The sequence below is a fragment of the Chrysemys picta genome, chromosome 5 (genome assembly GCF_011386835.1).
Source record: "Chrysemys picta bellii isolate R12L10 chromosome 5, ASM1138683v2, whole genome shotgun sequence".
Taxonomy (NCBI): domain Eukaryota; kingdom Metazoa; phylum Chordata; order Testudines; family Emydidae; genus Chrysemys; species Chrysemys picta.
Window position 1 is genome coordinate 144,613,478 of NC_088795.1, and position 25,739 is coordinate 144,639,216.

Consider the following 25,739-nt stretch of genomic DNA (forward strand, 5'->3'; position numbering starts at 1 on the left):
GCTGCCCAGGGGTCAAGGGCTGCGCAAACGCCAGATTCCAAAACGGGGGGGCGGGGGGGGGCTCCCAGGATGGGAGATGGAGCTGTCGGGGCCTGGGACAGGGACAGCTCCCAGGGGACAGGGCACCATCAGCGCCCCCGTGCGGCTCCGTGTGTCATGGGCCCATTGGCCACCCCACCAGGGAGCACACACCCCTACAGCCTGGGGACGTCGCACTCATCCTCCCTAACCCAAGAGACGTTCTCCTGCCCGCACACTGCCCCCCATCCCCCTCTTGGGGGCCACAGCCCCGGGCGTCCCAGCTAGTGCCCCGCAGCCCCGAGCGCTGGTGCGCCTCCTGCTGGCCACTTCAGCCGCACCTGGGTGTTACTGCAGGCCCTACATAAACAGGTTGTGCCACAGATTTTCAGCTGGAGACAAAGGGGGGCTCGCCACAGTGGGATCGGACAGAGAGACGGACACGCTGGGTGATGACTGCCCCCTGTGCTGGGCAGCTCCAAGCTCTGCATGGGTATTAAGGACTTGTCTACACTTCAGAGTTCATTTGGATTAAGTAGAGTGTGAATTTAAAGTGCACCCGCTATTCTGAACTAACGCCATTGGGTGGACAAGCCCCAACTGACTGAGTCTCACGGGAGCGCATGGATCAGAATCCCCACTGGGCAGAAGGGGAAACTGAGGCACAAAGAGAGGGAGGGACTCACTGCATCATGAACAGAATTCAGGAATCCTGGCTCCCAGCCCCCCCCCCCCCGCTCTAACCACTAGCTCCCACTCCCCTCCCAGAGCCAGGGAGAGAACCCAGGAGTCCCGGCTCCCAGCCCCCCCTCCTCTAACCCACCAGCTCCCACTCCCCTCCCAGAGCCTGGAGAGAACCCAGGAGTCCCGGCTCCCAGCCCCTGGCTAAGGCTCCCAGCCCCCCCGGCCAGGCTGTGGGGCCGGGGTGCTGCCCCACGGGGCCCCTCAGTCTGTTCCGGCGCCTCCCCCTTGCCCCCGGGGGCGCCCCTCCGCGCCCAGCCCCATCCCGACCCTTGCGCCTCCCGGCCCGGCCTCTCTCTCCCGCCCTCCCGGAGCTGGGCAGGGCTCCGGGTCCCTCCCTCCCCGGCGGGCTGGGACCGGGGCCGGGCAAGGCGGGGCGGGCGCGGGGCTCCCTCGCCGGGAACTTTCCGGCCCGGCAGAGCGAGCGGGGAGCGGGGAGCGGGGCTGAGCCATGAGCCGGCTGGACCTGGACACGCACCGCCTGGCGCTGCTGGCCGCCAGGGAGGACATCGGGAGCCGGCGCCTCTCCGCCGACTGGTGAGCGCCGGGCCGGGCCGGGGGCGATGGGATGGGGCAGTGGCAGAGAAGGGTGGGGATGGGGGGCTGTGCAGGGGGGCGCAGTGGGGCGGGGGGCTGTGCCATGGGGTGGGGGGCTATGCAGGGGGGCGCAGAGGGGCGGGGGTCTGTACAGTGGCAAATAAGGGGGTGGGGCACTGTGGGGGGGCTATGGGATGGGGCTGTGCAGAGGGGCGGGGGGCTGTGCCGTGAGGTGCTGTGCAGGGGGGCGCAGTGGGGCGGGGAGCTGTACAGTGGCAGAGAAGGGGGTGGGGCACTGTGGGGGGGCTATGGGATGGGCAGTGGCAGAGAAGGGTGGGGGTGGGGGGCTGTGCCGGGGGGCGGGGGCTGTGCCATGGGGTGGGGGGCTGTGCAGTGGGGCGGGAGCCTGTACAGTGGCAGAGAAGGGGGTGAGGCACTGTGGGGGGGCGCAGTGGTCCGGGTGTGTGATAAGGTTTGGGAGACGGAACAGACTTTCCTGGAGCCCTTTGCTCCGCGCTGAACTAGCGGTGCCCCCCCCCTCCCCCAGTGGGGTTGCGAGACCAGGAACCTCAAGGCAAAGTTGGTGTCACTGGCACTGCCGTGAGCCCAGGCCTGTGGGGTCCTGGCTCTTCTCCAGGGAGTCCCAGAGCCGCTGGGCCTGCATTCTGTGCGCTGTTCCCACACGACGGGCAGCAGGAGCTGGGGAAACTGAGGCACGGAGCAGGCAAGTGCCTTACCCAAGGTCACACAGCAAGTTAGTGTCAGAGCCAGAACCCAGGTGTCCTGCCTCTCAATCCCCCCCCACCACTGGACTCCTCTCCCCACAGAGCTGGGAACGGAACCCAGGAGTCCTGCCTCCTAGCCCCCGCTCTTGGGAAGCTCGCTGGACCGCGGGGTGTTTGGGAAAAGCAGCAGTTGTCTCACTGCCAGCGAACAATTCCTGTTTGAACCCGCACCTCTAGCAAGGCGCTGCCAGGCTGGGCTGCCTTGAACCCGCCCCTCCCAGCTGCCTCTGCCCTCCCACAGGGAGTCACCCCCCCCCCCCCCCAGCACCGATTTCCCCTCCCCCAGGACAGTGGGATTTCTGCAAGTGGAAAATGTCGAGGTTGCAGTTCTGCGGAGTGACCGGCTGGGGTTTCGGGGGGGCTAGTGAGCGGGGGAGGGGAAGATGGGAGGACCTGGTTATGAAATGACCGTGGATTTTGGACTTGTTTTCCAAGCCGCTTAACCCACTGGCAGGACAGGAGCTGGGCTGCTGAGCTCTGCTAATCCAGGGAGCGGCTCTGGGGAAGGCCATAGGAACAGGAGAATGGACCTCCGACAGCAACAGTTCTGCCCCCTCCCAGCAGGGGGCGCTGTGGGGGGGTGGGGCAGGAGCGCTGGCTAGGGGAGGCTCCCGGCTACACCAGCCCCGGCCTGTCCCAGCAGGATCCCAAAGCGCCCAGTAGCGCCACAGGGCAGGGACTGGGGGGGCGTCCCAGCAGAGGGATTCAGGGGAGCTGAGCGAGTTATCCGGGTAAGGATTGAGCCAGGACTCTGGGGCCATCGCACGGCCCTGGGGTGCCCCCTCTGGCCCCATGGAGACGTGGTCTCTGCCTGGAGCATGTGGGGGGTGTTAGACCCAGTGTGCGGGGGGTTGTGATGCTGTTTTCTGCCTGGAGCACGATGCCCAATCTTGCTCCCTCGCGGACAGGCGGCTCTGGGGCTAAGGGCCTGGCCTCCAACCAGTTAAATAGACGTTAGGGGCAAGCAGCCGTCCCGGCGCCCCCACGCTCTCCAGGGGAGACTAGCCCCAAAGACAGGAAGGAAGCCCCCCTATTAACTCACCCTCCCAGGCCAGGCTGTCTGTCCCCGGCACAAGGCAGCAGGAAAGCCCCCCAAGCCCACTGGTTTGCCCTTTGACGCTGGGCCCAGTCTTGGCTCTGCAGGACAGGCTCCCTCCAGTCTTGCGCCCCCAGCGCCCCTCCTCCCTCCCCACGGTGCTGGGACGGGAACAGGGCTTCCTCCAGAAACCACATGCAGCTCTGTGGCTTGGGCTGCTTCTCTTTGGGCGCAACTGAGCGGTGACGTCACCCTGTGGGGACGCTGGGTGCGAGCCAGGTGGGAATGCAAGGGGAAGTGGCAGGCAGGAGCCGGGGGGGGGGAGGGGGCAGCAGGGGAAGTGGCTGAGTCCCCATCACCATATCTCCCGTCTTAGCCACCTTCCCTGCCCCTGCCCCCCAGGCGCATAGGCAGCACTGCTCTGCCCCTCACCCAGACTCTGGCAGTGGGAGCCATGCCAAGGAAGCTGGCACGTCTGCCCGAGGGCAGGAGCAGCTCCTGCTCAGGCCTGTTTGCCTGGACGCCGCTAGGTCTGCGGGATGCCACCTACACCCTGGCACCGGGGCGTTCTTACTGTCAGTGCAACGCCCTCCCCTGGGGCTGGCACCCGTCCGGGCAACAAGGCGCCTGGGTCTGTGTGAGCCATGCCCAGCGCGGGGCCCAGCCGTGCTGTGGGAAGCCAGAGCAGCTCCAGATTTTCACCAGGGCAGGATCCCTCCCCTGTAGGTCTCTGGGGTGCCAGGCCTGCCTGTGTTCAAATGAACACGCAGAGCCACATGCATGTTCCCGGAGCGCCGCAGCGGCGTGTGCTCGGAGCGGAGCGTGTTGTCACATGTACGGGTAATTGGAGCCGCGCAGAGACAAAGGGAGCTGGGGGGAGCGCAGGCGGGTCGGGGAAGGCTTGGGGAGACAGCCTCCCTCGAGAGAGGGATTCAATTAGCCAGGATCCGAGCCAGCGTCTCTCTGGTCTAGCCCCAGCCGGGCTCCAGGCCCCAGCCTGGCTGGCTTGGCCAAGAGACACTGAAAGGGACCGTGATGGGTCCCGGCACGGCACAGGGGGACTGGCCTCTAGGGCAGCTTCTGTACGTGACTCCCCCACATGAGTCCCCCTTGCTGGGCCTCAGGATCGCTTCAGATGCACCGCAGCGGAAGCTGAGCAAATTAATTGAATATGTCGTGTCTTGGCGTGGCAGCATTGTAGGGAACAGGGCCAGAGAGCTGGGGGGGCGCTCCCTGCTGCTGCAGCCCAGCCTCTCCCAGCAGGGGGCGCTGTGGGGGGCGGGGCAGGAGTGCTGGGTATGGGGGGGTGCTCCCGGCTGCTCCAGCCCCGGTCTCTCCTCGCAGGGGGCGCTATGGGGGGCGGGGCAGGAGTGCTGGGTATGGGGGGGTGCTCCCGGTGACTCCAGCCCCGGTCTCTCCCAGCAGGGGGCACTGTGGGGGGCGGGGCAGGAGTGCTGGGTATGGGGGGGCGCTCCCGGCTGCTGCAGCCCGGCCTCTCCCAGCAGGGGGCGCTATGGGGGGGCAGGGCAGGAGTGCTGGGTATGGAGGGGTGCTCCCGGTGACTCCAGCCCCGGTCTCTCCCCGCAGGGGGTGCTGTGGGGGGCAGGGCAGAAGTGATGGGTATGGGGGGGTGCTCCCGGCTGCTCCAGCCCCGGTCTCTCCTCGCAGGGGGCGCTATGGGGGGCGGGGCAGGAGTGCTGGGTATGGGGGGGGGCTCCCGGCTACTCCAGGCAGACCTCTCCCAGCAGGGGGCGCTGTGGGGGCAGGGAGATGGGGTGGGGATCAGTGTGGGAGTGCTGCCCATTGGGGGATGTTTGTGGGCCTTTGCGCTGAGCCAGGCAGGGGGCCCCGGGGGGGTCCTCCTGCCATTGTGCCGGATCCTGTAGCCCCATTGTCCTGCAGCGGATGCTGCCGGCTGCACGCACTGAGCCAGGGTGGGGCTGAGCGGAGGAGAGCCCGGGTCTGGGATCCGGGAGGGGCTGACCTGCTAACTGGAGGAGAGGCGGGGTGAGGGAGGGGCTGACCGGAGGAGGGGCCGGGCCTGCAGGTGTCCTGGGGCTCTTTGGGCAGGGGCAGGGCAGCTGAAGCTGGGGGATTAGGGGGTGAAGTGTGTGGGGCAGGGGCTGGTGCTTTCCTGTCCCACTGGCCCCGAGCAGGTGGCACGTACCATGATGGAGCCCAAGTCACCAGGGTAGGAGAGGACCCTGCTGTCCCTGGCTGCAGAGCAGGTGCCCAGGCTGGGTCCTGGCCCCCCGCCCCCCAACCGCTGTCCTATCTCAGCGTCTCAACAGCCTGACTTCCTGCAGGAAAGCCACTTCCTCTGGGGCCGTCCTGGCACGGAGCTGGGGCCAGAGAGCGCGGGGGGGGCGGGTGTGCAGGGGCGGGGCACTCGGGGCGCAGGAGACCTTTGCAGTTTGACCCCAGCAGCTGGGGATGGAGCAGCCAGTGCAGGGGAGGGGCTGGCACCGGGCGTCGGGAGGGCTCTGCCTGGCAGTTCAGTGACTGGCCTACGCCGGGTAACCGAGGGCAGGCACCCCCCACCCCACCCCACCCGGCTGGGCTAAGGGACAGCTGCAGCGGGCGGGGGGGGAATGCAGAGGAGCGAGGCAGGGCGGGATATGGTGGAGGGAGACAGCAGGGAGATGGATCTACCCCAGAGCCCTGGACAGGAGATGGGAGGGGAGCGTGTAGCCCTGCCTGAGCCCCCTTCAGACTCTTTGTATTGCAATAGATCTGTGGGGCGCTGGCCGTGTGCCGCTGCGTGTCAGATCCGCCCCGTCCCATACACCCCCCTGCGTGGCGCTGGTCGTGTGCCGCTGCGTGTCAGATCCGCCCCGTCCCATACACCCCCTGCGTGGCGCTGGTCGTGTGCCGCTGCGTGTCAGATCCGCCCCGTCCCATACACCCCCCTGCGTGGCGCTGGTTGTGTGCCGCTGCGTGTCAGATCCGCCCCGTCCCATACACCCCCTGCGTGGCGCTGGTCGTGTGCCGCTGCGTGTCAGATCCGCCCCGTCCCATACACCCCCTGCGTGGCGCTGGCCGTGTGCCGCTGCGTGTCAGATCCGCCCCGTCCCATACACCCCCTTTGTGGCGCTGGCCGTGTGCCGCTGCGTGTCAGATCCGCCCCGTCCCATACACCCCCCTGCGTGGCGCTGGCCGTGTGCCGCTGCGTGTCAGATCCGCCCCGTCCCATACACCCCCTGCGTGGCGCTGGTCGTGTGCCGCTGCGTGTCAGATCCGCCCCGTCCCATACACCCCCCTGCGTGGCGCTGGTTGTGTGCCGCTGCGTGTCAGATCCGCCCCGTCCCATACACCCCCTGCGTGGCGCTGGTCGTGTGCCGCTGCGTGTCAGATCCGCCCCGTCCCATACACCCCCTGCGTGGCGCTGGCCGTGTGCCGCTGCGTGTCAGATCCGCCCCGTCCCATACACCCCCTTTGTGGCGCTGGCCGTGTGCCGCTGCGTGTCAGATCCGCCCCGTCCCATACTCCCCCTGCGTGGCGCTGGCCGTGTGCCGCTGCGTGTCAGATCCGCCCCGTCCCATACACCCCCTGCGTGGCGCGGGTCGTGTGCCGCTGCGTGTCAGATCCGCCCCGTCCCATACACCCCCTGCGTGGCGCTGGTCGTGTGCCGCTGCGTGTCAGATCCGCCCCGTCCCATACACCCCCTGCGTGGCGCGGGTCGTGTGCCGCTGCGTGTCAGATCCGCCCCGTTCCATACACCCCCCTGCGTGGCGCTGGCCGTGTGCCGCTGCGTGTCAGATCCGCCCCGTCCCATACACCCCCTGCGTGGCGCTGGTCGTGTGCCGCTGCGTGTCAGATCCGCCCCGTCCCATACACCCCCTGCGTGGCGCTGGCCGTGTGCCGCTGCGTGTCAGATCCGCCCCGTCCCATACACCCCCTGCGTGGCGCTGGCCGTGTGCCGCTGCGTGTCAGATCCGCCCCGTCCCATACACCCCCTGCGTGGCGCTGGCCGTGTGCCGCTGCGTGTCAGATCCGCCCCGTCCCATACACCCCCTGCGTGGCGCTGGTCGTGTGCCGCTGCGTGTCAGATCCGCCCCGTCCCATACACCCCCCTGCGTGGCGCTGGTCGTGTGCCGCTGCGTGTCAGATCCGCCCCGTCCCATACACCCCCCTGCGTGGCGCTGGTCGTGTGCCGCTGCGTGTCAGATCCGCCCCGTCCCATACACCCCCTGCGTGGCGCTGGTCGTGTGCCGCTGCATGTCAGATCCACCCCGTCCCATACACCCCCTGTGTGGCGCTGGCCGTGTGCCGCTGCGTGTCAGATCCGCCCCGTCCCATACACCCCCTGCGTGGCGCTGGTTGTGTGCCGCTGCGTGGCAGAACCCTGGCTATATGGTACACAGACGCCCCATGCAGCTCCTGTAGGGCAGAGCTGGACTGGGGGTGCTCTGGGGTTACTAGCTGACAGCTAGGGCCTTGGGCATGGCAGGAGGCTAAGGAGTGGGCTTGGATCATAGACTATCAGGGTTGGAAGGGACCTCAGGAGGTATCTAGTCCAACCCCCTGCTCAAAGCAGGACCAACCCCAACTAAATCATCCCACCCAGGGCTTTGTCAAGCCGGGCCTTAAAAACCTCGAGGGAAGGAGACTCCACCACCTCCCTAGGTAACCCATTCCAGTGCTTCACCACCCTCCTAGTGAAATAGTGTTTCCTAATATCCAACCTGGACCTCCCCCACTGCAACTTGAGACCATTGCTTCTTGTTCTATCATCTGGTACCACTGAGAACAGTCTAGATCCATCCTCTTTGGAACCCCACTTCAGGTAGTTGAAAGCAGCTATCAAATCCCCCCTCATTCTTCTCTTCTGCAGACTAAACAATCCCACTTCCCTCAGCCTCTCCTCATAAGTCATGTGCTCCAGACCCCTAATCATTTTTGTTGCCCTCCGCTGGACTCTTTCCAATTTCTCCACATCCTTCTTGTAGTGTGGGGCCCAAAACTGGACACAGTACTCCAGATGAGGCCTCACCAATGTCGAATAAAGGGGAACGATCACGTTCCTCGATCTGCTGGCAATGCCCCTACTTATACAGCCCAAAATGCCGTTAGCCTTCTTGGCAACGAGGGCACACTGTTGACTCATATCCAGCTTCTCGTCCACGGTGACCCCTAGGTCCTTTTCTGCAGAAGTGCCCTAAAGGGAGCCTGTCATAGGCCTGGGGTCACTGTCCCTGTCCTGCCAGACTCTGGGTCCAATTGCAGGGCTCGGGCTGTCAGTATAATGGGCTGTTTATACTGTGGAGGGGGTTGCTGGGCTGGGGGAACAGGTGTTTGAGCTGGGGGTGGTGGGAAGAAGATTGGTTGCCCCAGTATCCCCCTCCCCCCATCTGACCTCCCTTTCTGCCCCACTCCAGGGCCATCTTTGCGTATGGGAAGCACAATGAGCTGAAACTCCTGGACTCGGGAGGTAAGAGGTGCCGGGGCGCTGGATCCACAGCCCCTCTCCCAGCCGCCTGCCCCACAGGAATCCACAGCTGCTGCCACAGCTAAGGAGCTGTCCCCTGGCGCTGCCACCTGGCAGCTCTCTAACGCCCCCCGGCAGCATGGGCCGGCCTCCCGCTGAGACTGTCGAGGGGCTGGAGAGACCTGCCGGCGCCCCCCAGGCCGGGACTGCACCCAGACGCAGGAGAGATTCGTCAATAATCACAGACCTCGGCCTCGCTGTCACAGCTCACCTCGGCACAGTGCCCCCTGGGGCCAAATGGGGTCAGCCCTGACTGCCAGGGGAGAGCCCCTGCCCACTCCCTGCGGCACAGCACCCCCTAGTGCAGGACCAACTGCCAGGGAGAGCGCCCCCTGCTGCCCCCGCCTTGCTCCCTGTGGCCCAGTGCCCCCTAGTGCATCATCGACTGCCAGGGAGAGCGCCCCCTGCTGCCCCCGCCTTGCTCCCTGTGGCCCAGTGCCCCCTAGTGCATCATCGACTGCCAGGGAGAGCGCCCCCTGCTGCCCCCGCCTTGCTCCCTGTGGCCCAGTGCCCCCTAGTGCATCATCGACTGCCAGGGAGAGCGCCCCCTGCTGCCCCCGCCTTGCTCCCTGCGGCCCAGTGCCCCCTAGTGCAGGACCAACTGCCGGGGAGAGCGCCCCCTGCTGCCCCCACCCTGCTCCCTGCGGCCCGGTGCCCCCTAGTGCAGCACCGACTGCCGGGGAGAGCGCCCCCTGCTGCCCCCCGCCTTGCTCCCTGCGGCCCAGTGCCCCCTAGTGCATCATCGACTGCCAGGGAGAGCGCCCCCTGCTGCCCCCCACCCTGCTCCCTGCAGCCCAGTGCCCCGTAGTGCAGCATCGACTGCCGGGGAGAGCGCCCCCTGCTGCCCCCTGCCCACTCCCTGCAGCACAGCACCCCCAGTGCAGCATCGACTGCTGGGGAGAGCGCCCCCTGCTGATCCATGATCCGCTCCCTGCAGCACAGCGCACCCAGCACCTCTCTCCAGCTAACCCAGCTGCCGTTCCCTGATCTCTCCTACCACCCTGGCCTCTCTCCATGGGGCAGGCTAAGGAGCTGCCCCCTGTGTGGGGGGTGGGGGTAAGGATGCGTAGGGAAGCTGCCCCAGTGCCCCTCCCCCAGACAGGGAGTGGGGGCAGCCAGCAGTGGGGGTCTGCCCCAGTGTCCCCTGGAGCACTGTGGGTGGCTGGGCCCTGCTGATCCCCCCCCAACCCCCTGTCTTATTGCAGCCGGCGGGGTAGACGAGCTGGCCGGGAAGTTCTCCAGTAGCAGCATCATGTACGGCCTCTGCCGCGTCCAGGACCCCAGCTCCGGGCAGCCCCGCATCATCCTCATCAACTGGGTGAGAGTCGCGGCCTGCAGGCAGGGTGGGCCTGGAGGGTCCCTTTGCCCTCTGCCGGGGGTCAGACTTACTGGGGGTGCTTATAGCGCCCTTAATGCCATGAGCACCCACCTGAATTTTTCTGGGTCCCTGGTTGGGGGTTCTGGGGCTGGTTGGGGGGCTGGGTCCCTGGTTTGGGGGGCTGGGGCTGGTTGGGGGTTCTGGGGCTGGTTGGGGGCTGGGTCCCTGGTTTGGGGGGCTGGGTCCCTGGTTGGGGGTTCTGGGGCTGGTTGGGGGGCTGGGTCCCTGGTTTGGGGGGCTGGGTCCCTGGTTGGGGGTTCCAGGGCTGGTTTGGGGGGCTGGGTCCCTGGTTTGGGGGGCTGGGGCTGGTTGGGCGGCTGGGTCTCTGGTTCAGGGTTCCGGGGCTGGTTGGGGGGCTGGGTCCCTGGTTTGGGGGCTGGGTCCCTGGTTGGGGGTTCCGGGGCTGGTTGGGGGGCTGGGTCCCTGGTTGGGGGGCTGGGGCTGGTTGGGGGGCTGGGTCCCTGGTTCAGGGTTCCGGGGCTGGTTGGGGGGCTGGGTCCCTGGTTTGGGGGGCTGGGGCTGGTTGGGCGGCTGGGTCTCTGGTTCAGGGTTCCGGGGCTGGTTGGGGGGCTGGGTCCCTGGTTGGGGGGCTGGTGCCTGTCTGGGGATCACAGATGGCTGGTGCGGCCTGGTCCCAGGCTCCTCACCAAGTGCCGTGGGGCCTCCCACCCGCTGACTCACTCGCTGGCATGGCCCAGCAGCCACAACTGCTTCTCATTCCCGCTCACTGGGGCGGGGCGAGGGGGGCGCGGTTGGGGGGGCGCAGGGTGGGGGCACTCAGTGGATGGGCGGGTAGCAGGAGGGGTTCGGGGGCAGCAGGGGGGTCACATATGGGGCCCTAAGATGCTCCTTGTCTCCCCCAGCCCCCTGGCATCCGACGGGGGGGGGGGGGGGGGTTGGTCTGGGCTGTGTACCCCCCCTGCAGGCTTCTGGGTGTGTGCAGCTCCACCCCCCACGTGTGCAGCCCCAGGGGCAGGGAGCTACGTGTGCCCCACGTGCCCTGGCACAGGCTGCACTCGAGTTCCTGACATGGCCCCCGCCCGGGGCGCAGGCCGTTCTCCCGTTCTCCGCTCTGCACAACGCAGCTGCAGCCCCCCTGAGGGCCAGCAAGCACTGAGCACCCCCACTTCCACTACTCAGCCCCGGCCTCACCCAGCTGTGGGGAGTGGGGGCGGGAGCCCTGGCTGTGCGGTGCAGCTTTGGCTCTCAGCAGATCGGGGTGCTTTCTTGCCCCTGACACCTGACTCCCCAGTTCCGAGAGCTCTGGCTCATTGAGGGCCGGCTGCCAGTTCCCCCACCCCCAGCCCTGGGGCTGTCTGAGCAGAGTCTGGCGGCGAATCTCCTGCCTGGGGGAGCCCCCCAGCGAATCGATACCGTCCCGGGGGCTGTGGTTCTGGGCAGCAGGGCCCCGCCATCTGGAGCAGGGGGCATCCCTCTTGGTCCAGACAGACCCTGCGCTCTCCGGCTCAGGCAGCACCCCGGAGACAATCGCACGCTGCGGGGTGCTCAGAGCGGGGGTGGGCTCAGTTGGGGCCTAGATTAAGGGGACCGAGTGACAACCAAGGGGATGTACGGGTCTGCAGGGGGACAGGGGGAAAATGGGCACTTGGACAACTGAGGGGATGGAGGGAAACTGAGGAAGGGAACAGACAACGCCCCGCAGGGGAGCCCCAGCCCTGGCGATGAATGCAGGACCGCCTGCCGAGCTCAGTGAAATTCTGTATCCACAGAGAGGAGGGGGAGCCGGGTCTCTCCTGGGGGGCCCCTTCTCCGGGGGCTGCAGGGGGAGCGCACGGCAGCCAGCCATGGAGGCAGGGGGTGGAGTGAGCTGGTCTGGGGCCCAGCGCTGGCACTGGCTGCCCGGCTGACCTGATGTCTGTTTGGTGCCCAGGTGGGGGAGAAGGTGCCGGAGTCCTACAGACAGACCTGTGCGGGGCATCTGCCTGCCATCAAGGCCTTCTTCAAGGTGAGCTGCCTGGCGGGGGCACCACAGGGAACTTTGGGCATTGAGAGCCTGGGGTCAGAGACTGTCTGAAAGGGGCGCTGTGGGGGGCAGTGCAGGAGCTGGCTGGGGGGAGCTCTGGGCTACTCCAGTCCCAGCCTGTCCCAGCAGGGAGCGCTGTGGGGAGCGGTGCAGGAGCGCTGGTTGGGGGGCTCCTGGCCACTCCAGCTCCGGCCTCTCCCAGTTGGGGGCGTTGTGGGGGTGGGGTGTGTCCAGCCTTTTTCTCCGTTTCAGCGCCGGGGTGTGGCTGTCCCGCTGCTCCCCCCCCACTCTCCCAGCCACGGCCCTGGTGTTTGGCTTCGTTTCCGTCAGACTCACTCCCTGCCCCCCCCCCCCCCCCCCAGCTGGGACCCCTGCCCTGGGCAGCCCTGGCCTTTGGACGCTTTGCTCAGCACATTCCCGGCGCTGCCGACTCAGGCGCTGCCGTTCCCAGCCTCCGCTGCGATTCCCCCTGGCCCTGGCCCGGCTCCCCGGCCCCCGAGCTGGGGGGCTTTCCCCGGGCAGGAAGGGGGTGGGGGAGCAGCTGGGACCCCTCTCCAGCCCCCTTCGCCCCATCTGTTGTTTGTGTCTCTCCCGTTCCCAGCGCTGGAGCCTTAGCTCGGTGCCTGGGTGCTCCGCCCCCCCCAAGGCCCCCCCCCCCCCCCCGGTGAGTGGCCCTGTCTGTCCCATCCTCCCCCAGCCCGGGCACCCAGCCCCCTGCACGGCCTGGCCCCGGCAGCCAGGGGGAAACGGTCTCAACCATCTGGAGCCCAAGAACCTATAAATAGCCGGGAATGGAGCCAGGGCTGGGGGGATGGGCAGGAATCGGCCAGAGACAGGCTGCAAACCAGCCAGCCAGCGGCCCGCCCCGCTGGGGGGCACGGGCCGGAGCTGGGCATGGAGCAGGCTGCATCCAGGGCCTGGGCCGGGAGAGCCGCCTTCCCCTCTCCCAGGCTGTGTGCTGGGTTCCCCTTGGGGGGCTCCCCGTATCCCAGGCCTGGGTGAGCAGAGGCTGACGCTGTCCTCCCCTCCCTCGTGCAGGAGGCCAGCCTGGTGCTGAGTGCCCGCCGCCCCGAGGAGGTGACGCAGGAGGGGCTGCACCGCGTGCTGTCCCGGCTCGCGCCAGCAGGGGGCAGCGCCTCCAGGCGAGCACCAGCCAGCGGCTCTGAGGAACTGGTGGTGAGTGGGGGGGGCAGGCGGGGGGCAGGGGATGAGGGAAAGTGCAGGGATTGGGGCCAGACGGACAGATGCTGTGGGGTGCGTGCAGGGAGGGGCTGTTGGGGTTTCCCCTGGGCTGTGTTGGCGCTTGCTCCCTGCAGACGGGAGCCCGGCCGGGGCAAGGGGGGGGGGGTGACGCCGCCTGCAGGGCCCTGGGACCCTCCCCCTCACTGAGCCGCCATGGCCCAGCACAGGGATGGAGATGTCCCTGGGAGGGGGCTGCTCTGAGCCCCCCTTGGACCCATTTTTGCCTCTCCCCGCAGGGCACCAACTACAGGAAAACGAACCCCGCCCTGGAGATCCGCAGGACCAAACGGGATTCGTTCTGGGCGCAGGCCGAGGTGAGCAGACAGCGCAGTCCCAAGAGACCCTACCCCAGGCCCTGCCCCACACCTCTGCAGCCGGGCACTGCCCCCACAGCCAGGGCTCCTGCCCCGCTCCCCACAGCGCCCCCTGCTGGACTAGCCCGGCGCTCCCCCCACAGCCAGGGCTCCTGCCCCGCTCCCCACAGCGCCCCCTGCTGGACTAGCCCGGCGCCCCCCCCACAGCCAGGGCTCCTGCCCCGCTCCCCACAGCGCCCCCTGCTGGACTACCCGGCGCTCCCCCCACAGCCAGGGCTCCTGCCCCGCTCCCCACAGCGCCCCCTGCTGGACTAGCCCGGCGCTCCCCCCATAGCCAGGGCTCCTGCCCCGCTCCCCACAGCGCCCCCTGCTGGACTAGCCCGGCGCCCCCCCCACAGCCAGGGCTCCTGCCCCGCTCCCCACAGCGCCCCCTGCTGGACTACCCGGCGCTCCCCCCACAGCCAGGGCTCCTGCCCCGCTCCCCACAGCGCCCCCTGCTGGACTAGCCCGGCGCCCCCCCCACAGCCAGGGCTCCTGCCCCGCTCCCCACAGCGCCTCCTGCTGGACTAGCCCGGCGCTCCCCCCACAGCCAGGGCTCCTGCCCTGCTCCCCACAGCGCCCCCTGGAGCAGCCAGGGGAGGTTTCATCAGGAGCTGCGGGAATGCTGAATGAGTGGTCCAGTGGTTCTCAAACTTAGTTTTTCACGGATCACTTGAAAATCGCTGAGGGTCTCGGTGGGTCATTTAATGATCTTTCCAAATGTTGTTTGTACCGTTAGCTAACTATTGGAAAGCGCTTTGGATAAAAGTGCTATATTAAAAAAAACTTAATAATAATTAACTTTTTTTGTTCTACAGATAAAAGCCCACAACTCATATCTTAATATCCGTAGTCTCGGCAACCCCCGAGCTGGGCTGGGAAGGAGGGGGGTCTCTCCCTCTTTCCCCCACCGTGGCACCCCCCGAGCTGGGCTGGGAAGGAGGGGGTTCTTTCTCTGGCCGCCGCAGCCCTGCACGTCCCAAATTCCCCCTACCTACCTCCTATTTCCCCCACCTCACCCCACTGCCCCCTACCAGCTACCCCCATTCCCCCCAAGGCCACCACCTCACCTTACATGTGGTGGGTGGCCCGTAATTCTCTCGTGTGCAGCCGCCCAGGCACGCACCTTAGAGGGAACTCTCCGCGGGCCATCTGAATGGAGCTCGTGGACCACCACCACCACCACGGTTCGAGAGCCTCTGGAGGAATCCATCTGTGCTCCTTGCTCCCGGGGCCGGGCTCTGGGTTCCCAGCCTCAGCCTGATCACTGCGGGGTTCTGGGCTCCGATCCTGCCCTGCCCCCTTGAGTCCCCCAAAGGTTTCAGTGAAGGGGGGTCTCAGGCAGGTTCTCTGGGGCAATGTGGCCCCATGAAGCTGCTGTATATGCCGCCCCCTGGTGCGTCCCCGCAGTACTGCCCTTGGGGAGACGCCTCAGGCCCCTGCTTTGGGAGCAGGGCTGGTTGGAAACGCAGAAGGGGGGGGCAGTGTCTGGGCAGGGGGGCTGAGCCAGGCCAGGGTGTTGGGGGGAGCTCTGCACCTGGCCTCGGTGCTGGAGGCTGTTTGAGGTCCCCAGCGCCCTGTGCTGTGCCCAGAGGGAAGAGGAGCAGCGGAAGGAGGAGGAGCGCCGGCGGCTGCTGGAGGAGCGCAAGCGCTGGGAACGCGAGCGCATGGAGGAGGAGAAGAGAGAGGCGGCTGAGCGAGAGCGCAAGTTCAAGGAGAAAGAGAGGCTGATCGAGGAGCAGAGGTGAGTCCCCCAGCCTGTGCCATGGGGCTGCCAGGCCTGGCGCCCCCACCCCCTCCCGCAGACCTGCCTGGGAGCCCTGCACCTGGGCCCAGCCGGGGCTCACGAGCTCCTAGGCTGACCCGGGGTCCCTGGCTCTCTCTGCAGGAAGGAGCAGGCCCGGCTGGAGGCCGAGGAGCGGAGGAAGGAGAAAGCCCGATGGGTGAGTGGAAGCAGCACCCGCCCTGCCCCTACGTCAGGGAGCCGGCAGCCAGCACTGGGCTGGGGCCGAGCAGGGGAGCCTCCTCCCACAGAAGGGCTGGGGGCTGCCAGGCAGACACTGAGAGGGGCTGGGGGCAGCGCCGGAGCTGGGGTGGGCACAGGCTGAGTACGGAGGCGCAGGAGGTGGCACAGTGCGTCGTGGCTGGGAGACGGCAGGACGGGGGGATCCGGCCCCCAGGAAGGAGTATGAACCAAGGCAGGCAGCGGGCAAGGAGCTTGGGGGGAGAGGACATGGGGGCCCAGCCCCCTCGAGCTGCCCCAGCTCTTGAGGGTCTCTCCTCCATCCCGGCCCAGGAGCAGCAGCAGCGGGAGCACGAGGAGGCCATGCGGGACCGGTTCCGGCGCAGCGAGTCCATCGAGAAGGCTGTGGTAAGTGGGGGGAGCCTAGAGAGAGCACCCCCCGCTGGGCTGGGCCCGTCCTAGCCTCCTGCCCCCCGCCCGGCCGGGACGCCCCCCGCTGGGCCGGGCCCGTCCTAGCCTCCTGCCCCCTGCCCGCCGGGACGCCCCCCTGCTGGGCTGGGCCCGTCCTAGCCTCCTACCCCCTGCCCCCCTGCCCGGCCAGGACGCCCCCCTGCTGGGCTGGGCCCATCCTAGCCTCCTGCCCCCCGCCCGGCCGGGATGCCCCCTGCTGGGCTGGGCCCATCCTAGCCTCCTGCCCCCCGCCCGGCCGGGACACCCCCCTGCTGGGCTGGGCCCATCCTAGCCTCCTGCCCCCCGCCCGGCCGGGATGCCCCCTGCTGGGCTGGGCCCGTCCTACCCTCCTCTCCACTCAGGCTGGGATGCAGAGCCCCCTGCCCGGCCCCTCGGGGCCCCCCTCACTCTCTGTGCATTGCAGGAGGCGGCCACGCTGGTCTCCCAGCGCTCACAGAACCCCCGGGAGTTCTTCAGGCAGCGGGAACGCTCCAGCTCCACTTCGGGTGCCCAGTCGCCCCCCTCGCCCCTGGGGGTCAGGCCAGGTGAGTGTCAGCCCCGGCGCGGGATTCGGCTTCACTTCCTGTCCCAAAATGCTGCCTGGCTGGGAGCCCTCAACCAGGCTGGTGCTGCCGCCTGCAACCCGAGCCTGCCATTTGCTGGGGGCATGAGGGAGCGATTAGGGGCCTATGGGTTAAGCAGCTGCCGTGTTGCCCCCAGAGGTGGCTGCATGGCAGTGGTGGGTGATGGTGCGGGAGGGGCAGCGGAAGCAGCTACTGACTGACAGTGTCCTCTGTGCTTTCCCCCCAGGAGCACCCCACAGGCCCTACCTGCGTTACCAGCGCAGCCTGACGGAGTCTGCCTACATCTTCCGCCGGCCAGAGCCCCCCGCTTCGCCAGGGGACTTCCTCCCGGCCCCCTCCAGCCCTCGCCCCTCTGAGTCCAGCTCCAGCAGGACTGCCCTTCCCGCCAGTCCACGCAGACCCACACCCCTGCCCCCCATCAGTCCGCCTGGGGCCAAACCCCCGTCCCCCACCAGCCCATGCCGGACAGGGCCCCTGCCCCCCATCAGCCTGCCTGGGGCCAAACCCCTGCCCCCCACCAGCCTGCACGGGGCCAAACCCTCGTCCCCCACCAGCCCGCACGGGACAGGGCTCCTGCCCCCAGCTATTCATCCCAGGACCAAAGATTTGTTCCACATCAGCCCAGATGGAACCATGACTCTGCCTCCCATCAGCCTGGCTGAACCCAGGTCTCCAGCCCCTGCTCACCATGCCAGAGCTGGGTCTCCACCCCCTGCCAGCCTCCCACCCCCTCCCAGAGCCGGGACTCCACCCCCTGCCAGCCCCCCACCCCTTCCCAGAGCCGGGACTCCACCCCCTGCCAGCCCCCCACCCCTTCCCAGAGCCAGATCTCCATCCCCTGTCAGTTCTCCCAGAGCTGGGTCTCCACCCCCTGCCAGCCCCCCACCCCCTCCCAGAGCCGGGTCTCCAGCCCCTGCCAGCCTCCCACCCCCTCCCAGAGCCAGATCTCCATCCCCTGTCAGTTCTCCCAGAGCCGGGTCTCCACCCCCTGCCAGCCCCCCACCCCCTCCCAGAGCCAGATCTCCATCCCCTGTCAGTTCTCCCAGAGCCGGGTCTCCACCTCCTGCCAGCCCCCCACCCCCTCCCAGAGCCGGGACTCCACCCACTGCCAGCCCCCCACCCCCTCCCAGAGCCAGATCTCCATCCCCTGTCAGTTCTCCCAGAGCTGGGTCTCCACCCCCTGCCAGCCCCCCACCCCCTCCCAGAGCCAGATCTCCATCCCCTGTCAGCCCTCCCAGAGCCGGGTCTCCAGCCCCTGCCAGCCCCCCACCCCCTCCCAGAGCCAGATCTCCATCCTCTGCCAGCCCCCCACCCCGTCCCAGAGCCAGATCTCCATCCCCTGCCAGCCCTCCCAGAGCTGGGTCTCCACCCCCTGCCAGATCTCCATCCCCTGCCAGCCCACCCAGAGTTGGGTCTCCACGCCCTGCCAGCCCCCCACCCCTTCCCAGAGCCAGATCTCCATCCCCTGCCAGCCCTCCCAGAGCTGGGTCTCCACCCCCTGCCAGCCCCCCACGAGCTGACTCTTCACCTCTTCTCTCTCTACCCCCTGCCCCAGTGTCTCTGAGCCAGCCTCCAGCTACATTTCTGCTGACGGAGGAGGATGCCCCTTGCATAGCTCCCAGATCACTCCAGGGCCCCTCTGAGAGCTCCCTGCTGGCAGAGCTGGTGCCCTCTGAGGGGCCCCATGGCAGTGTCCCAGATGTGCCGATTGGGGCCCTTGCTGACCCCACTAACCCATCACTGGCTGGGGGGGAGCCAGCTCAAAGCTGCCCAGTTCTCTCCAGCGCAGGGTCCTGCTCCCTGGAACCTCTGCCTCAGTCCGCGCCCCTGTGGCTCTGGCATCCCGGCCCCTCCACGGCTGCAGCCCCCAGGCCTGGCGAGGACCCCATGACAGGTGGGTGTTCGGGGCAGAACGGTGCCGTCGCACACACAGGGAGCTGCCAGGCTGAGCCAGCACTGGGGTCACCTGGGCCGGCGGGTCTGCCCCCCCAGCAGGAAACCTCCCAGCGGGTCTGTCCCCCCCTTGGCACAGCCCCCAGCAGGTCTGCCCCCCCCATCACAGCCCCCAGCAGGAAACCTCCCAGTGGGTCTGTCCCCCCCTTGGCACAGCCCCCAGCAGGTCTGCCCCCCCCCCATCACAGCCCCCAGCAGCAAACCTCCCAGCGGGTCTGTCCCATCCCTCGGCACAGCCCCCAGCAGGAAACCCCTTGGGGGCTCTGTCCCCACTGCTCGGCACGGCCCCCCAGCAGCAAACCCCCGGGGAGGGGACCATGCAATGCTGCTTGGCCGGGCTGTCACTCGGGGGCGTTCTGCTCTGGGGAGAGGCGGCGGGATTATTGCCATCAGCCTGGCTGGCAGAGCGTGGTGCCTGACGGAGCCCAGCAGCCAGTTTGGCATCCCGCAGAGTGAGTGCCAGGCGCTCAGCCCTCACCCGTCTCCCTGTAGGTGGAGAGGCACCGCTGGAGCCCTCCCACGGGCCCCTCCTGGCGCCAGAGGCCAGCCTGGCCGAGCTCCTCCCGGAGTCAGGACACAACGGCATAGCAGGGCAGGAGGCCGGGAGGTGGCCGGAGCTCAGGGAGCTGGAGCCGGAGCCAGGAGAGACGGTAACGGAGCCAAAACCTATAAGGAACTTTAATGTCAGGGGCTGGCAAGTTCAGGACACGGGGTCCATCCCCTCCAGGAGGCGCCAACTCCACTCTGCCCGAGGGCTGGGGGCTGGCTGGGTAGGGGGGTGGGGAATGGGACATAGGGTCTTTCCCCTCTAGGGGGCGCTGGCTCTGATCTGCCCCAGGGCAGAGGAGTGGCTGGATCGGGCGGGGGGAGAACCGGCTCCGATTGAGGCCCATGGCAGTAGTTCCCATGTGGCATCAGCTCAGGCTCCCTCTGCAGGCCCCCATGGGCAGGTGGCCCCATTGCAGCCCCCCCCCCCCGACCTGCCCCAGGCTGCTCATGCCCTGGAGGCCAGAGTATCTGCCCCATGGGGGGCCAGTGGGAGCGCCCTGCCCCCCCTCAGTGCCCCTCTCGTCCCGCAGGACGCCCTGAGCGGCAGTGCCAAGGTCCAGCTGCAAGCGGCGTGGGATCCCCCAGCAGGTACCGCGGCTGCCCTGTGCCACCCCCACTTCGGGCCTCCCCCAGGGAGCGGGGATGGGGCTGCCCTGGCTGGGATTCCCCGGAAACGGGGTTGGTGGGGGAAGGGGCGGCCTGGACGGGATGCCCTACAGCGGGGGGGGGGGGGGGGGGGAGGGGGCGACTCCCCAGCAGTGGTTCCTGTAAGCTGAGGTGCTTGTCTCTCCGCAGGGGGGACAGCCTGGGTCTCTCTGCAAGGCGGCACCAGGCAGGCGGCGCTGGAGGGGGGGGAGGCCGTCGAGGGCCCCTCCCCCCACACTGCGTAGACAGCAGGGGCTGCTGGACCCCAGCGTGGGCGCGGCTGTATGACTGCGACTCGCCGGGGGGCTGCTCAGATTGCCCCCCCCCCGGGCCCTTCTAAGAACCAGCAATTCCCCCCACACACACTCTGGAGGTGCCTGTGGGCCCAACCCCTGCGCTCTGAACCCCCAGCGCCCCAGTCTCTGCTCGCTGGGTGAGCCCCCAACCCACCATGTTACCCTGCAACCTGGGCGGTGGCCTCCAAGGCCTAATAAAGGAGCTGTGGGAACTGGCCGCGAGTCTGGCTTCTCTGCCCCTCACCCTGCCCGTGGGGGTGGGGTGCCTGGCCTCATCCCCACCATGAGGCCCAAGGTCACTGAGCCACCCCAGTTCATCAGCAAGTCACGGTGGGCATGGCCCAGCCCTCCTGCTGGGGACACCGCTTGCCCCTGAGCCCCCAGCAGCCCCCCCACATGTCCATTCTCGCCAGAGCAGGGGGATGGGTGTGTGCGCCGGGGGCGAGGCACGGGGGGCCCAGTACCCGGGTTGGTGGCTGGAGGCTGCGGGGTGCTGAGTGCCCCACCCTCAACAGCAGAGAGTGGCCCAGCCCCCCCACCTGCTTGGGGGGAGGGGGGAGGGCTCCCCCATGATGGGGGGCTGAGCTGCGTCCCTCCCCCAGGTCGCTGGACCCAGGGGGGGCAGGGGGCTCCAAGCAGCTCCAGGTCCCATGGGCCACGCGCTGCTTGTGACATCACAGCTGTTTGCAGGGCCCGAGCTCATGGGGTGGGGGATGGCGGCTGGGCCCAGCCCGACAGGGCCTAGGGGGACCAGCCAGCCAGGGTGACAAAGGGGGACGGGAGTGGGGGGTAATAGGCGCCTATGCAAGACAAAGCCCCAAATAGTGGGACTGTCCCTATAAAATCAGGACATCTGGTCCCCCCAGCAGGGCCGGTCCTGCCCCACTCCACCCCCCCGCCCATCACCATTCTCCAAATCAGAGTCTGGGAACATTAAATACATTTTAATGCATATTAATGAGGTGGCTCCAGCCTCGGCTCCCTCCCCCAGCGAGCCAGCCCCATGGGGGGAGGGGCTATGCACACCTCTGCAGAGGAACTGGTCTGTTTGGGGGGGAGGGGGGCTGCAGCTGCAAGGGGGGGGGGGCATGGAGCAAATTCCAGCCCCAGGGGCTGGTTAGCGAGAAGCCGTTAGAGCTGGAATTAGGGAATCCACACGCCCCTCCCCGTCACTTGGACCAACCTCATTCCAGTTTTTTGTCCCGAAGCCCCCCCCCCCCCCGGGTTCAGCCTTTGCTCTGAAGCCAGGCTGAGGACAGCTCAGCCCCCACCCTGTGCGTCTGGCTGGGGCCGGGGGCAGCTCCCGCTCTGCTCAGCGGGGCCTGGGGGAGGGGGTGAGCTCAGCCCCTCGGCCCAGGGCTCAGCCCAGCTGGGGGAGCGAATGGACCCCGTGCCCCAGGCTGGGGGCAGGGACGGTTGTTCCTAACAGCCCTCCCCAGCGGATGCCAGGGAGCTCGGGTGGGGACGAGGGGCACGGGCCCTGCTGTGGTCTCCCCACAAGCCAGGCCCCGGTGGGGTCCCTTGGCTCTGCGTGAGCGAGGTCCCCGCGCCGGGGGCTCAGCGGGAGGACGGGGTGGGGAGGTGCCACTGCTCAGGACGGAGAACTGACACCGCGACCCAGCCAAGGCTGCTGCCTGAGCAGGGGGGCCGTGGGGCTGGGCCATGAGGGGGCCCCTGCCCAGGGCATCTCCCCCGTCACCTCCTGTCCTGGTCAGGGTGCAGGCGCCGGCGCCCCGTGCTGCTCAGACCTGGGACTGCAGACAGCTGCGGGGATCCAGGGGGGAACGGGTGGGGCGGCGGCCCTGGCGCTCCGATTCAGGGGTGGTGCTGCCGCTGCTGGAAGAGCTGGAGTGGGGGGGGCCGGCCAGCGGGCGCAGGGCACTGGCGGGGCCCTTCCCAGCACGCCCCTTGAGTGTGCTGAGCCTGGCATCCAGGGAGAGCGTGCGGGGCCGGCCCCACGACTGGCGTGAGCGAGAGGGGCTGGCGCTGGCGGTGTCAGAAGTGATGCTGGCATGGGAGGCGCTGAGCAGGGGCCCCTCGAAGAGAGACAGCCATGGGGGGCAGCCCAGGTCCGGCCGCAGCTCCAGGGCCGTCACCCGCCGCGCCAGGATGTCCGTCACGGCCTCAATGTCGTCCACAGGTTCAATAGCTATGGGGCAAGGAGGTGGGGGTCAGGAGAAACGTCTCCCAGAACCACCAGCTCACCCCTGCCCCGCTCCCCACAGCGCCACCAGCTGGGGAAGGCCTTGGCTGGAGTAGCCGAGAGCTCCCCCCACAGCCAGGGCTCCTGCCCCACTCCCCCCCGACAGTGCCCCCTGCTAGGAGATGCTGGGGCTGCAGTAGCGGAGAGCTCCCCCCACAGCCAGTGCTCCTGCCCCGCCCCCCCCCCACAGCTAGTGCTCCTGCCCCGCCCCCCCCTCCAGCACTCCCTGCTGGGAGATGCTGGGGCTGCAGTAGCCCAGAGGCCCCCCCGCCCGACAGTGCTCCTGCCCTGCTCCCTAGACGTGACCCTGGCTGGTCACTGCCCCGGGAGACAGGGGGGGGTCCCTGGGGCGACAGGCATGTGGGGGGGCCAATTTGGTCTTGTGTTTGTGGAGGGGGGGTACTGCAGATAAAGGCCACTTGGAGCAAGGGCCCTGGTGGTGTCTGGGCCTGGCACAGCTCCATGCGCCCCCCGCCCGTACGTCACCTGTCACTGTAATAGGAGGAGAGAAGCGCCCGAATCTCAGCGGAGACGGCGTTATCCTGGAGCAGGAGCCCCTCGCAGGCCGCGGGCGGCACCGCAGGGCCAGGCAGAGCTGGTGCCCGGGGGCAGCCGGGGGAGGGACAGAGGCAAAAGAAGGGGAGGGAGGGCAGCGCCAGGAGGGGAGAGAAAGGGGAGTGGTTACAGAAACATACACCCAGGGGTGTGAGTCAGACAGGGGCAGCGAGTGGGGGGATCACCCCCCCAGCAGCTGGGTTAGCAGAGAGCGGGCAAGGGCCCTGCAGACAGGAAGCCAAGACAGACTGAGAGTGCACAGACCCTGTGCCCAGGCCCCCCTGCAGTCTCCCCCGTGCCAGAGACAGCCTGCCCCCCAATGCTGGGCCCTCCGCGCCCATCCCCAGGACAGGGACCGCGGGGGAGCCCCTTACCCATCTCGTGGTACAGGGAGCCCTGCTTGGCCAGCAGGGCTGGGGGCTTGCGTGGGGACGGCACCTCGATCTTCATGAGCTCGTCACAGCACTGCTTCCACTGGCCTGCAAGGAGGGGAGGGGCAGGGTCACTCCACAGCCCCCCAAGCAGCCGGGGGGCCAGGCCCGGGGCGTCTGTGCCCTGGACATGCCAGCTGGGAAGGATGGACGTGCACTGCCCCCATGTGGCTGCTTTGTGTATTGACACCAGCTGCACTTGGTGCCTCATCCCCCCTCTGCCCCGGCTTCTGGGGCAGCCCCCTGGTGCCCTTTACCCACACCCAGACGCGCTGGGGGCCTGCACCCGGGCACTCCGGCAGGCCCAGCTGCCCGCCCCGGCTATGGCATGGCCTGAGCGCACACGATCAGTGTTTGAGCCCAGAGCACAGCTCCCAGCCCCACTCGCTGCGCTGCCCAGGGCCCCCAGCCCACTCTGCGTCGGCCTGGCTCTGCCCCCCGTGGGCCTGGGCTCCCACTGGCTCCTGGGGTCTGGCCCTATTGCCAGGCCCAGAGTGCCCCCCCCGGCCTCAGGCTGGGCCCCCCCCAGCCCGCTCCCCCCAGGCTCCAGCTGTGCACCCCCCCGGCCTCAGGCTGTGCCCCCCCCCAGCCCGCTCCCCCCAGGCTCCAGCTGTGCCCCCCCGGCCTCAGGCTGTGCCCCCCCCAGCCCGCTCCCCCCAGGCTCCAGCTGTGCCCCCCCGGCCTCAGGCTGTGCCCCCCCAGCCCGCTCCCCCCAGGCTCTAGCTGTGCCCTCACTCAAGTCGTAGAAGTGCTGCCAGAAGGCCTCCATCCAGCGCTGCGTGTCAAGCCGGCTCTCCGCCAGCAGCGTGTGCGTCACCTCCTCGCCCCCATAGCGGTTGGTCACCGACATGCTCTGCGACTTGTTCCTGGGGTCCTTCTCCGTGGCCCGGATCCGCGTCTCCTGCCACAGCAGAGACCCTCAGCCCGGAGCCCAGCCCCCTTCCCCCCCCAGAGACCCCCCCAGCCCGGAGCCCAGCCCCCTTCCTCCCCCCAGAGACACCCAGCCCGGAGCCCAGCCCCCTTCCCCCCCAGAGACCCCCCCAGCCCGGAGCCCAGCCCCCTTCCTCCCCCCACAGAGGCCCTCAGCCCGGAGCCCAGCCCCCTTCCTCCCCCCACAGAGACCCTCAGCCCGGAGCCCAGCCCCCTTCTCCCCCCCAGAGACCCTCCAGCCCGGAGCCCAGCCCCCTTCCCCCCCCCCAGAGACCCCTCAGCCCAGCCCCCAGCTTCCCCCCGCCCCAACACAGCCCAGCCCCAGCCCTGACACCTCCCCCCACAGAGACCCCTCAGCCCGGAGCCCAGCCCCCTTCCCCCCCCCAGAGACCCCCCCCCAGCCTGGAGCCCAGCCCCCTTCCTCCCCCCACAGAGACCCCTCAGCCCAGAGCCCAGCCCCCTTCCCCCCCCCCAGAGACCCCCCAAGCCTGGAGCCCAGCCCCCTTCCTCCCCCCACAGAGACCCCCCAGCCCAGCCCCCAGCTTCCCCCCGACACAGCCCAGCCCCAGGCCCGACAGCTCCCCCACTGAGCCCAGCCCAGCAGGGAATCCAACCCCGGCCATCAAAGAAGCAGCCCAGGGCAGGACCCCCAGTTGCCGGGCGCCAGGCCATGGAGTGAGGCTGGGACCCCGAAGGGCAGCACTGTACCCAGCCCCCCAGCAAGGGTGCCAGGCTCTGCAGGAAAGGCCTGGGACCGGGGACAGGCTGCAGAGAGGCTGTAGGAACCAGCCCTGCCCCGATCCACCCTCAGTGCCCAGCGGCCCTGCTGCCCCCCCCCCCCTCCACTCACCTTGTTGATGGCGATGGTGAGCGCCGGCTCCACCGGGGCCTCGGCGTCCTGGGGCCGGCGGTAGCAGAGGAGGTTGGAGCCCCGCAGCACGCAGAACAGCCGCGCCCAGCTCTGCTGCTCGCCCACCTGCTGCTGCAGCCGACAGGCCAGGCCCGGGTTACTGCCGGGCAGGGGACGCGCCCCCAAGGGGGAAACGGGCTCACCCCCCCCCCACGTCCAGCCTCAGTGGGCAGGGCCCAGCCTGACGGCTCCCAGCCTGCCTCACGCTGGGCTGGCTCCCCGCACCGTCGCTGCCCACGTGGCCCCAGAGACTGCGCTGAGACCCAGCAAACTCAGGCCCCCAGGGCCGGGAACGAGCTCTGGTCACCTCAGAAACGCCGAGCTTCCAAGGCACCAGCCGATCCCGCGTGAGCCCCAGCCAGGGCCGCTGGGCTGGCTGGAGAGCCGGGAGAAACAGACCCCAGGCTGGACGTACAGATCCAAGTGATGGGACAATCCACAAGGGCCCTGGGTAACATGAGGCTGGAATGGGGAACTCAGAGGGGAGAGACCCCGTGTCCCATTCTCTGAGCCAGCCCGTCCCGGCCAGGAGCCGGATCAGGCCCGGCGCCCCCCAGCGGAGAGAGGCTCCGTGTCCCATTCCTCACCCCCCAAGCCACCCAGTCCCCACCTGGGAGCCAGATCAGGCCTGACACTCCCAGCGGAGAGAGGCCCCGTGTCCCATTCCTCACCCCCCAAGCCACCCAGTCCTCACCTGGGAGCCGGATC

The 25,739-nt window shown here is 68.6% G+C and overlaps 2 protein-coding genes across 11 annotated transcripts in view; one reads left to right on the top strand and one right to left on the bottom strand.

The window, feature by feature from the left end:
- The first annotated feature begins 845 nt into the window (after positions 1 to 845).
- LOC101933168 (basic proline-rich protein-like) lies at positions 846 to 20,219 on the top strand. 3 transcript variants are annotated; one of them, XM_065598480.1, is made up of 15 exons: positions 846 to 1,296; positions 8,496 to 8,548; positions 9,811 to 9,923; positions 11,875 to 11,949; positions 13,006 to 13,143; positions 13,446 to 13,523; positions 15,155 to 15,306; positions 15,451 to 15,505; positions 15,859 to 15,933; positions 16,400 to 16,520; positions 16,786 to 17,461; positions 17,504 to 18,453; positions 19,005 to 19,162; positions 19,592 to 19,649; positions 19,857 to 20,219. In XM_065598480.1, exons 1-15 carry the CDS (start codon positions 1,211 to 1,213, stop codon positions 19,949 to 19,951), a joined length of 2,883 nt encoding a protein of 960 aa, XP_065454552.1. In that variant the 5' UTR covers positions 846 to 1,210; the 3' UTR covers positions 19,952 to 20,219. The 3 variants fall into 3 exon arrangements, with proteins under 3 accessions (XP_065454552.1, XP_065454553.1, XP_065454554.1); XM_065598482.1 differs by having other exon boundaries at positions 848 to 1,296; positions 16,786 to 17,279; positions 17,556 to 18,453; XM_065598481.1 differs by lacking the exon at positions 19,592 to 19,649.
- A 708-nt stretch (positions 20,220 to 20,927) lies between these two features.
- Positions 20,928 to 25,739, bottom strand: part of RTKN (rhotekin) — a 35,840-nt gene continuing 31,028 nt past the window's right edge. For 4 of the 8 annotated variants that reach the window (XM_065598483.1, XM_065598486.1, XM_065598485.1 and 1 more), the window contains 4 exons: positions 24,972 to 25,103; positions 23,927 to 24,092; positions 23,135 to 23,239; positions 20,928 to 22,151 (listed from right to left, as the gene is read on the bottom strand). In XM_065598483.1, the coding sequence (XP_065454555.1) occupies positions 21,745 to 22,151; positions 23,135 to 23,239; positions 23,927 to 24,092; positions 24,972 to 25,103 (810 nt within the window). In that variant the 3' untranslated portion in view covers positions 20,928 to 21,744. Of the gene's footprint in view, positions 22,152 to 22,687; positions 22,801 to 23,134; positions 23,240 to 23,926; positions 24,093 to 24,971; positions 25,104 to 25,739 lie in introns of those variants that run through there. The other 4 variants (XM_065598484.1, XM_065598487.1, XM_065598488.1 and 1 more) reach the window with 3 other exon arrangements.